This window comes from Vitis riparia, chromosome 19, assembly GCF_004353265.1.
Source record: "Vitis riparia cultivar Riparia Gloire de Montpellier isolate 1030 chromosome 19, EGFV_Vit.rip_1.0, whole genome shotgun sequence".
In the NCBI taxonomy this organism is placed as follows: domain Eukaryota; kingdom Viridiplantae; phylum Streptophyta; class Magnoliopsida; order Vitales; family Vitaceae; genus Vitis; species Vitis riparia.
In genome coordinates this window covers 19211766-19224905 of record NC_048449.1, presented here as the reverse complement: position 1 = coordinate 19224905, position 13140 = coordinate 19211766, and the positions used below count along the sequence as shown (strand labels likewise).

Genomic DNA, 13140 nt, shown 5'->3' with positions numbered 1-13140 from the left:
AGCAATTACATATCAAAAATGCATTTTTGGATGGAAATCTCAAAGAAATGGTATATATGGAGCAACTTCCAATATTTATTCATCATTTATATTTAAACCATGTGTGTCTTCTAAAGAAATCTCTTTACAATTTGAAACATGCACCACATGCTTGGTTTGAAAAATTATCTCAATCATTATTTAGTTTTGGTTTCCATCATAGCAAAGACTCCTCCTTGTTCATCTACAAAACTACTTATAATATAATTCTTTTCTTAGTCTATGTAGATAGTGTTCTTATTACAAGAAGTAGCTCCTTTCTTATTCATCAATTGATGAACAAATCTGGGAAGGAATTTTCTCTAAAAGATCTAGGTAAATTGAATTATTTTTTAGGGGTGGAAGTCAAATATTTTGTTGGTAGCCGATTCTTATCTCAAACCAAATAAGTGAGCTTCTTACTTGTTGTAAAATTCTTAAAGCTAGTAAAATGTCTGAACATATGGGTCTTAAATCTTCTTTCAAGTAGATGATGATCAACTTATAGATCCAATTGGATATAGATGAATAGTTGGAGCTCTTAAATACATGACATTCACCTGCCCTAATATCACCTTTGTTGTCAACAAAGTTCACTAATATTTTTAGACACCTCGTCTTAATCATTTCAAGGAAGTAAAATGTATACTTCAATATCTAAAAGGTACCTTAGACCATGGCATTAGAGTTTTATCTCAAAGCACTCTAACTCTTTCCAAGTTTCATAATGCAAATTAGGTTGGATATTAAATAACAAGAAGAAGCACTAATAGTTTTAGCATTTTCATTGAAGCTAATTGTTTTTCATAGTCTTCAAAAAAACAATCCGCAGTTGTAAGATTAAGTGCAAAGTTCGAATATCAAGCTCTGGCCTTTACAACAACTTAAATAACTTACATCACCTATTTACTAAAGGATATAGGCATCAAACTAACCAAACCATTTAATTATTTTCAAAAAATTTAATTGCTTTACACACATCTCAAATTTTAGTCTTCTTTGCTCACACAAAGTGCATCAAGTAAAATTATCATTTGTGTACGATAAAAGGTTGTTAGTGGCTCTATTATCACACGTTACATTACTTTTTATCTACAAATAGCTTATGTTTAACTAAACCATGGCCACAATAGTCCTTCCTAGCATTCAAGTTCAAGCTTAGCAATCATCCTATTTCACATCTTAACTTAAGGGAGGTTGATGAAACACCTGGCATAGAAAGCAATAATTCAATCAATAAATTTTTTTTAGGCAAGAATATGTTAATTCTAAACCTTTAAAAGAGAACCATTGGAGGCTCAATATTAGCATTGAAAATTCCAAAACTATCACTTTTTTCCTTTTATTTTTTCAACAACTCAACATTAATATAGGAACTACCATTGTATGTTTTAGAATTAACAAATTTGTGTATATATGTTTTGGTGATAGCATATTTGTAGGTTTGTTCTTAAACCTTTCTTCTTCTTTTTTTCTCTAGTTTGAAATATTTGTATATATTTACATTTTTTATCAATACAATTCATGGTTCAACAATATTCTTTCAAAATCTTTTCAAGTTTCAATTCATTCTTCAACTTCCACCATGAACCTAAGCATTAAAATAATATCTTAGAATCAAAGAATATTTCAAGTAAACTTTTAATCCCCATGCAATGATAATCAGAAGATTCTATTACGTCTATCATGACTACAAGCATTAGAGTAGTATCTTAAAATCAAAGAATAAACCAAGCAATATAATGGGTTCTTACTCTTATTCCACTTACTTTCCATAATTTAGCGTATATTGAGTTGAACTATTATATTTTCCTTTATGCTCAAATATGATCAACTTCACACATTTTTAATCATTATATCCCATATATTATATCCAAAATATCGCATAGCTAGGAAAATCAATGTTTATAACTCTTGACATGTTTAAGATAGGATTTCTAAAACTTAAGAGGTAATCCAAGCTATCCCACTAGCTATCATCCATTATAGATTTTTCAACCTCATGAGCTCCAATTTTAATTGAGTGTTTTTATTTCCTTTATAAATCCTCTAATTGCATCCATCACCATTTTTTCAAGTGTTGCCTTAACTTTTCTTTGTTGCTTAGTCATGATAATGTTTAATGTGAGCTTGGTTTTTCTTATCCTCAATGAACTCAATTTAGAATAAGTGTTCAAAAATAAATAGTGTCATGTTATGGTTCACCACAAAATTCAATTAGTTTGTAGATCACTAATTAAATCAATAATCCCTTTGGATTGAACATATTGAGGTAAATTTTCATATGGTTAACACATGCTCTTTAAGGTCAGATTTAGGTTATGTAGAACATAGGGATAACGGTTAAGGGTATTTTGCTTAGTTGCTTTACCCTATTGCCTTGTCATTAGTTGCATCGTCTAAAATAATTTGAACAACATTAGTTTTGTCAAGCTCTTGAATTACCTTTATCAAAAGAAATGCTACATAATCTCCATATTTAGAATTTCCATTTAAATGAATCACTTTTAAAAACCCCTTTTTTAGAACCAACCATTATGCTCACAAGATGTTCTCCTTGACTATCTATCATATATGTGAAATTGTGGACATCCTTTTTTAATTCCCTTATATCTCTTATGAATTAGAGCAAATTAGTCACGTTCTTTTTTTCTTATGTTTTTACTTTTGTGTGCAACCTATCATAGATAGAAAGAGTACAAAACCTAATAGCTTGGAGTTACCCAATATTTGCGAGTACTTTGAAAAGTTTGGAGACTTGACTAATTTAATAAGTAAAACACGATTAGAAACATTTGAGCAATTTCCTTAACAATAATATCTCTTACAATCATATTGAATAACTTCTATGAAGTTCCAAGTCCATTAATAACATATTTTATTTTTTCACTTTCCAAGAATTCTTGTTAAGTTTATTATCATTATTATTAATGGACGTGCACGCTTATTAGTATTATTATTGCTCCTTCATGCTCCTTTAATGTTTAATTACATCATTTCTTATTGACTTGCAAGGTTACCATGGTGACTCTTTTTTACAAGAATTCTTAATAAGAGGACTTTTCGATAAATCATGACAAACAAAAATAATATTAAGAAATCGCTACCAAAAAATTAAGTATTGCCAACCCACTCATATTTACTTTTGTGACAAATTTAAGTTATCACAAATTTCTAACACACCTACTCCGTTGCAAATTGAATTGTCCATCGCCTATATATAACTATTTACTGATGGTAATTGCAACAAAAAATACCCATCGGCAAAAATATTATTGCAATGGATTTAAACCATTACAAATGTTCAACTAATATACTTTGTCACAAAAACAATTTACTTGTGTAAAAAAAATGTTGAACTTTCATAAACAATTTTTTATATAAAAATTACTACTCACTAAAACAATAATATTATACTAGATAATAATATCACACATAAATTGTTCTAAAAGTAACTGTTGTCTTATGAATATGAAATCTTTTCACCACAGTTGTAAATATGAAATCTTTTCACCACAGTTGTATGATAAATATGATCTAGACAATGACAAAACAATTTTATGATTATTTTTTTAGTTTCATATAATATTTATAGAGAATTTATTTTTTAATCATAATAGTTTTAACATTTTAATATTTTTTTAATTACTTTTTTATTGTCCATTTTATAAAGAAATTAATGAAATATTGTTGATATATATATCAAGGATGAATGATGAAAATATTGGTTCTTATGGATATATCGCAAAATATCGGTGCCTATTTTGACACAAAATTGTAGGAAGCTTTCTCCACATGTCCTTCCCAAGTTTAAGACCCTTTGGTTGTCCAAGTTAAGCAGATAATCCGTCTGGACCAAGATAAACTCCATTTGGCGTAGGAGAGATAAATCTTCTTCTTCCTCAATGCTAAACGGAATGGACAAACTAAGCTGACTAGGACTTCTAGACAGACAAACCAATCCAACAAGAAATTCTAGGCATTGGACAGATGATTGATCATACACAATGTCTGAGCGACAATCTAGACGACATTTATACCCAAAAATCAATGTTAATCAGTCTTTGCACGCAATCAGCGACATTAACAAACATAAATGCACAATCAACGATATGGTCAGAGATTCTTGCACGACAGCCAACAAATGGCACCAATCAACAGTTTTTGTTTGGCATGATTGCCCAATCTGCACTGAGATGATGACATTGACTACCTTATTAAGGCTTAGTATCCACCATGACGGTGATAATTAGCGCAAGAAAAGCATGAATGCACAATCAACGTTGTGATGATGGCACCATATGTTCTGTAAAAACCCTTTGAGAAACATGAAAAAGGTACGCGCATGCATACCCATTCAAAACAATTGAATTCACTTTTGCTGGTTTTTTACTTAAGCTTTGGAGAGGCGTGCTCGAACCACCTGTTCAGACATCTTTTTGTGCAAGAAAGAAGTTCATATGACTCCAATGAAGCTAGACGAACCTGTATCCAATTAGCACAACACCAACTAAAACATCATCTCATATATATATATATATATATATATATATATATATATATATATATATATATATATATATATATATATATAGACATAGATATATCAAGGATGAAGGATGAAAATATTGGTTTTTATGGATATATCGAGAAATATCGATGAATACTTTGACACAAAATATCAGTGAGATGAAAATTGATCAAAACTTATAAAAATATTGAGAAAAAAATCTAAATAAATGGTATAAAAAGTAATAATAGAAATTTTGAGGTTGTTTAATTAAAGAAATTGGTACATGTATGATATAATTTGTGGTCCAATAATAATATTTAAATTTTAAAAATGCATTTTATAGAGACTTATATAATTTGAATATATTCAACAACATAAAAAAAATGATAATACATGTATAAGTATTTTTTTTATTTTAAAATGATGATAATTTATTATAAATTTATATTTATTTTATATTTAATAAGTATACAAAATACTCAATAATTAAAATTAATTAATTTATAATAATTTTATTTTAATTAATTTAGAATATATATATATATATAGTAATTCATGCATGTATAATTTATAATATGTATTTATATGTAGATAATATTTATAATATAAATGCATAAGTATACGATATTTACATTTATGAATCTTATATATATTCTTTATATTGCAAATAACAAAGTTTGCATGATGATACAATTGCTTCCTTTCAAACTTGAGGTCGTGGGTTCAATCCCTAAAACAACATCCAAGCCAATATAAAGAACCAGCAAAGAGTGTTGTGGTTAGCCAACACTAGCTAACAACCCAGTCAATAATCCAAAACTAGCAAGAAGTATAACAAGGTGCTCCATGTGAATGTACTCTATATGAATTTTATGAAATCAAGATTTCTTTTATTATTTACATTTCCCAACCAACTTAATCTATTGGTAATAGCGATGATCCAAATCCATTGGATAGTCTATCACTAAAAATTTTTATTGGCGATGGAAAATTCTCATCGATAGACTTTTGCCACCACACCTTTCCCTAACTACCATGTGTCGGGATTATCAGTTGGTAAATGTTTATTTTGACAATGTATATAGTCGGAAAAAGAAAATTTTCTTGTAGTGAATAGAATATCAAAGTGAAAACAAAATATCATGTAGAGAACATAATAATTTAGGTTTTTTTGGCTTAAAGACTACATCCATAAGTGAAAAACAATGAAGAACTTTTATTATTGTGCACAAGAATATTGATTTTTACAAATATATCGAAGTTGGATTTTATGGATATATTGAAAAATATCAAAAATACTTTGACAAAAAATATCAATAAAATGGAGATTGATTAAACTTTGTAGAAATATTAAGGAAAACTTCAAAATATGATATAAAAAAATAATAATAATGCAAATATTAATCATTTTCATGACTTGAAAATACATTTAAAATAATTAATCATTATATAAAATTTATAATTTATTTATAAGAATATCTAGTAACAAAAGAATATCAAACATTAGAAATTTTTTCAAAATAAATTTTAGAAATTTTCCAATAATATTCATTTTGACTTAAATTTCCTAGCTTCACTCACACCTTTAAAAGGGTTTCATTAACACCTTTAAAAGGGCCCTTAAGTACCCTAGACACCAATTCACTTGACTATAAGAATAAGGTTAGTCATCATATTTGTTAGATTATCCACTATAAGGATTTTTGCACTATAATGTCTCCATGAGTAATCACACCTGATGATATGCATCTTAACATTAATATATTTAGTCATCTTATCGAGTATTTGATTTTTAGTCAAATGTATAATACTCTCACCATCATCCATGTTACCAAGCATAGGTATTATATATATATATATATATATATATATATATATATATATATAATATTATTAGAATAAAACCCTTAAAAGTATGACATGTGTAACAATATATAATTTTATTAATATTTATATTATAATTTTAGTTTTAGTTTATTTCTTATTTATGTATTATAGTTTATTTGAGCATTCAAGTTCACATCTATTGCATTATACATAACTTGATGTATATAGAGTGTCACAAAAGATCTAAGTTATGGGTTCCTTGCAAGTTGATGAATAGTTTACAATTGATTCATGGATTTAAACAATCTATCTGAGGTTGTAGTTCACTACCTTCTAATTGGAGGGATCACTTATCTTGCTCATCAAAATAAGTTTTCCATGGTGAGTGTACTAGTTTTTAGAAAATTGATAGACGATAAAACCTTTATTCACCATGTCGGAATCTTATGTTAAATCATCAAGAAAATTAATAGGAAGACATACCCATATCCATTGGAGTGCAACAATGGTGTTTCAATCTTCCACATCTGAAACGATGTATCACAGAGAACTTGATGTCACTTAATGATGGGATGTGAGTAAAATAGCGATACATTCCATTTAGACTAGGGACCATAACCCTATTTATACTTGTACTCTATTTTATTTTATTTATTGGTCTATCATAAATAGATTAAATAATATATATATATATATATATATATCTAACATTGCATAGCCCATACCCTTTAAGAGATACTTTATAAGCCTAATGAATTAATTAATTTAACTAATAACTTTTAATAGGTTAAAAATAAATAGTGCACATGTACAATTAATGTTAATATGTAGGCTCATAATTAGAAAATTTTCTCAACATTAATGTGTATGATTAAGCATTAGATAAGACTTATTGTGAATCATGAAATTGGATACAAGGTAATCAAGATTTTACCAAGTGATTATGTTTTATGAACTCTCAACCTTAAAAAAATATTGAACTAGTATTGAGGTCTTCAATGACTTTAAACTACTATTCATTAAGGCATGTTGTAATAGATATTATCAAGATAGGCACCATGATAATTCATAGGTTTGAGAAAATATGTCCCCTTAAGTGATCTTAAAGATTTTTTATCATGAAATTTGTGACTACAATAACTCATTTAGTGGAATTTGACATATACTCTTTGTGAGTTAGAACATGTTAGTTATTCAAATGATAGGAGAATATGAGACTTAAGGATTATAGAGGTAATCTTGAGAAATTGATACCTCATTAGATTATATACACCAGGTCATGGGGAGCCTTTATGTAATGGTTAATAGGTCATAAACCCGAGAAATTGATTAATTTGGACTTAATCAATTACCATCGTCTTGATATAATTACAAGGGATTGATTGGTGCTCAAATATGTATCTCGGAAGGGGATAAATGATGTGTTTTAGATATGAAAAAAGCATTAATCACTACCTTTTAAAATTGTACTAGTGTCTATAACATGTTATCTTGAGTGAAAAGACAACAAAGAGAAGAAAAAAAAGTGAAATTGAAGCAAACTCAATAACTAAGATAAAATGAGGGTGAAACCATGTTAAGAAAAAGAGTTGGCACTCATAGGAAGGAAAAAAATAAAAATAAACTAAGGCATGAAATCCAAGAAAAATCAAGGAGAAATAGCAAAAGAAGGCTAGGAAGAGGAGGAACATGAACAACAACCCATGAATTTGAAATTGTATGCAAAAATGAATAGAAAAGACAAAATGAGCAAAAACTAACATTCCAATTCAAAATTTTCAAATTAAGGATAAGCATTTTGAATGGAAGAGCAAAAATAGAGCAAATGTAGTGTGTGAATTCAAAATTGATCCTATTTTAAATTCAACAAGTGCATTTTGAATTGAAGATTTCTCACTTTGAATTTGCTCACCAAATTCCAAAATCAAACAATTATTTTGTATTTTTTTAGTGTTCTTTATATTTTTGGAAATACATTGCTAGTAAAAGGTTGTAAATGTTGTTTTGAGATAGTTTGTTTAATGATGGATGGATATCTAATTTTGGATAAATGTGGTTCAAATCAATTTTTAGAGCTAAATATAACATTCGAAGGAATTTCAAAAATTAGAAACATGATTTTTGAGTGTAAAATGAAAAAAAAAATGACAATGAAAATCCAATTATCAAAATTTTCAATATCTATTTCGATACAAAATAGGTCATTTTGAAAGTAGGCCTTATATCAAATTGGATTTCAAAATTTCAATATTGGCTTTAGCATATGAACACTACAAATTTGGAAGTTTGATGGTCTTTATCAAATATTTTTTATACTAAGTACTCATGTATCAAAACATTTTATACTAAGCTACAAGTCTTGAAAAATAAAGTTTGTATCAAATTGAAATCAATACATGTATATTTAGTATCAAAATTTTCATATTATCTACAACATTTTGCAAAAAAGATCTCAATTTCTTCATTTGTCAAAATTTTCAAGGTGCATATGATAAAAAAATTTATAAACAGGTTTACACATTTTAATATAGTTGTCACCACCTAGGCTAAGGTATCCAAGTCATTCCATCATCAATTTTACTTTTTCTCTATTTCAATTTTTGTAGTTATTGATTTTTCGAAGGCTTAAACATCACTTATATGTGATTCCCTACATTTCTAAGCTACATAAATAACCCAAGGTCTATTTTTTTTTAATGAGTTTATGTTCATTGATCTTAACAATGGAAATGAGGTTAATACAATTTCTCTAGTGGAGAATCCATTGAGAAAAGCTACTAATGGATGTTCAAATATTCCTACTTCTATAGTTGTTGCCATTATTATTTGAGAAAATTGCAGGCAAGCAGCTATTTGTTGAAGTTCTAAGAGATATTATTGAAAATGTTGCTCATACTATTACGACATCTCATGATCCTTAATTCCCATGGACCTCTCATTATTTTAGGTACATTTATATTTTGTTTTGGTTTATTTTATTTTGTTTTAGGATTTGTTAGTTTGACTAACTTGCTCTATTCTTAGATGATTTTTGTTTTGCGAAGCAAAACATTATGTTGAATGGGAGATGAATGTAACATTTTTTCACCTTTATTCTATTTTGGTTTTTCTTATTTGTCATATAACAAGGAATTGTACAATTTAGGTTGAAGTGTGATACCTTAAATTCTTGAAATTGTTTGCTTGTTTACTTAAGATATCACTTTTCGCTCAATTGAGTTGAGAATTTTCCTTCAACAAGTGTTGAATACTTCTTAAATTTCAAGAATTTATTTTAATACTCTATACAAGAATTTAAATAGATTTAAAACATTATTTCTTGGTTTTGATGATGCTTTGAGAGACTAGTTATTTTGAATTTGATATGAATTGATTTACTTTGTTATAAAAAAGATTGATTTGGTTGTTAGGTAGACATTTTAAGTTTTCGTATCTTTTTTATTTCTTAATTCCATTAAAGACTCAAAGCACATATAATGTCTTTAGAAGAAATATTTTTTACAATGCATGGTTAAGGTTTCAGTGTGTATATTGATTGGAACACCTAAAAAAATGAACCCTATTGCTAAAATAATTTTTTTTTTTTTTTAAAAATACATAAAAAAAAAGGTTTTTAAGGCAAAGTGCAATGATTAATGGCTATTGTAGTCTTTAAGCCTTGGTTCTCATAACCAATTAGTTTGGAGTCACCAATGCCTTATTTTCTACATGAGTGGAAGGGTTTGTTATCACTTAAACTTGAACTAAGTTGGAAATTAAACCTTATTTTAGTACTTAAAGTGAAACCTGAGGAGTTAGTGGCCTTAAATGGTTCTTAAAACCTGGCCACTTTGATGAATACCTAGGAGGTACTAGTGTAACCTTTTCAAGCCGTAAGCAAGGAGATTTCTAGCTAAAAAAAAAAAAAACAAAACAAAAAACAAAACAAAGGAAAAAAAAAAAAAAAAAAAAAAAAAGAGAATGAATCAACATATGTCTTGCCTTAAAGAAAATAGAAAGAAAGAAAGAAATGAAATTTGAATAAAATAAAAAAAGAATAAGAAAGGTGTTTTCCAATTGTACTCAAGGGTATCAACCTTATTCTGGTTAAAGGAGTGTTCTTTTGTTAGCCAATGTCCCCTATCACCATCCTATACTTGTTTTTTGCTCATTAGTGGTTTGGTTGCAAATTTAAAGTTGTAGCCTTTTTGCATGCATGGGATGTTCAACTCTTGATGGTTATAAGAGAGAATGCTAATCTCAATGCTTGGTGATGAAAGAATCCCCAAAGGATACCCTTATCATGAACATAAGGCAAGTGACACCATTCCCCTTATGAAGTCATATTACCTCTTACATGATAGTAGGATGGATTATGATGTTAGATGGTGAGGGGAAAATGGGTTGCTAGTGAAGAGATTACTTGTTAGGTAGCATGGTCAAATTTATGATCGATAATAACTCAATTGTGCACCTAAGTCAACAATCAATGGTGCCAATATCTAATGTATTTTTAATGGATTTGAATCTCTTTAAAGTACTAAATTTGCCAAGTTTGTATTTTTCAAACTAGGAACTATTCTCACTAAGTTTGCTTTTCTCAAATAGTTTTCTTTAGACGACCTTCCACAATACTCTAAACTTTCACTAACTCTAGCAAATGTCTTCAAAAGTTGAAACTAAACATCAGTACCACCCAAGTTTAGATTCGTTTAAATTTTGAGAACTTCATAACCGATAAGGTGAGAATAATTTATTCACTTGAAATATCTAGCAAATACCTAAGCAATTTTATCCAATTTTGCCTTTGTGCAGTTTTAGCCAAAAGTGAGTTGATTGGGTCTATGCATAAAACTTTCTCATTGCTATATTTTTTAACATCTCATTTTAAAAATAGGAAGTGAAAATAAATTAAGAGCTTGAAAATTAAATAATAAGAAAAATAAAAGACCTATGAACAAAGAATAAGACCACGAGGTTGGATTGACTTCATAGAAGTAAAAATTATTTTTGTAAGTTGAATTATAACTCTTCCACAAGTTTTGCGATGGCAATGAAGCACGTTTTTTCAGGTACCCGTCTTACTTCTTTCTTAATAAGATAAGTTTAAAGTTTAAATAAATAGGTTTTGGACGAGTTTGAGATTTTTTTTTAAAAAAAAAAACCGAGACAAGTTCAAGTATTGCCTTATCCCATCTCGCCCTGATTATATATAAAATTAATTTTAAAAATTGATTTAATTTAATTTTTATTTCCCTATTTTTAATATATAGATGATAATAATAATAATAATAAAATACTTTTAATAAAATAAGTTTTATTTATAAAAATATATTTATTCTAATGTAATTAAAAACATTTAAAATAATTTTTAAAACATTAAAAATTTTCAAGAAAAAGTAAATGGGATAGGACAGGAGAATATTTGAATTAGTTAGGTTGGTGTCAGCCTCCATGTTCCTCTACACAAGTTAATCTTACAAAATATCTTTTAACTTAAAAAAATTATAATACAAAAATAAAATAATATTGGTTTAAATTTTTTTTTTCAATAATGCTAGCAATTGCTTCCAAATTATGAATTTTTTCTTTTCTTTTTTATATATAAATATATAAATTAATCATTGATTTAAAAGATCTAAAATATAAAAAATTGGTAACAAGTGGAAGCAGGAGTTTATTAAATAATTAATATTTTTAACATCTAATTTTAAAAATAGAAAGGGGAAGCCATACCATTGGAAGAGTGCAACTGATCAAGGGGCGTGGAGTGGAAGAAGATTGGGGAAATGGGAGGTGGCAGCTCCAGCAAGTACAGTTGCGGCAGTGCTTCTGAAACCCTAGAATGGATACACGCTATTCACCAATTTCTCACTCCATATTCTTTCCTAATCAATGCTCACGTAGTCAATTTCTTCAATGATCGACTCTGGGAAGCTATCGATGAAGATTGGATTGATTGCCTCAAGAATGAGCCTGTGGACCATCTTCTCCAGATCCCATCTGGAATATTCCAGGTAAAAACTTCAATAACTTTTGGTTTCAAGTATGATTGAGTTGTCTAAGTGCTGAATATGTGCTGGAAATCTCCCAAATTTGGTTTCAGGATCACTGGCCTCCTTCGCTTCAGCAATTTGTCATTGCTTTAAGCTCCCTTGTGCTTCCTCGACATCAGGCAGGGTTGCAGTCGGTAATTTTCATATTTGTTATATCAATTCCAACTCTTGTATCTATTTGTTTCATGGATTACTGCATACTTTGTTTTGTAACTGGTAGTTTTTGGATGTAATTTAGCAATTCCAATTCTCAGTTCTAAGTGTTTCATGGATTAGTGAATACTTTGTTCTATTCATTGTTGTCATACAAGCCTTAGATCATACCTTTTTAGCTTCCTGAATGAAACAAAATTATGCTTGGCTTCTGTGACTACCACAGCTAACACATTTTTATGGTTCACCTTGGATAACGGCTGAGCCCAAAAAGGTTCAATAGTTGTGGAGGATTGAATTATTTGACTAGTCCCTCTGAGCCTAAGTATTGAGTCTTCTTCAACATTAGCAGCAGCTATTGCTGAAAAAGTTTATCTTCTTGGGACAACCCTTGGCCTGTTTCCTTTTTTTTTTTTTTTTTCTGTTGCCTTTATTGGGTCATGCCTCTTCTTGTCATGGCCTTTCTTCATGGCTTGCCTTTACCCATTGTCTGGGATTTGAACTCAGCCCTTAATTTGTAATCCACCAAGCAACTTGCTGCTGGCTTGAGTGTGGGTAAGTCTTGAAACCCCCTGCTATAAAGTTTTGCATAAG

At 28.7% G+C, this 13140-nt stretch overlaps 1 protein-coding gene across 1 annotated transcript in view; it reads left to right on the top strand.

Annotated features, from left to right (window-relative positions):
• The first annotated feature begins 12094 nt into the window (after positions 1-12094).
• Positions 12095-13140, top strand: part of LOC117909095 (protein RRNAD1-like) — a 29384-nt gene continuing 28338 nt past the window's right edge. The window contains exons 1-2 of the mRNA XM_034822995.1: positions 12095-12354; positions 12444-12527. Of these exons, the coding sequence (XP_034678886.1) occupies positions 12127-12354; positions 12444-12527 (312 nt within the window). The 5' untranslated portion in view covers positions 12095-12126. The remainder of the gene's footprint in view (positions 12355-12443; positions 12528-13140) is intronic.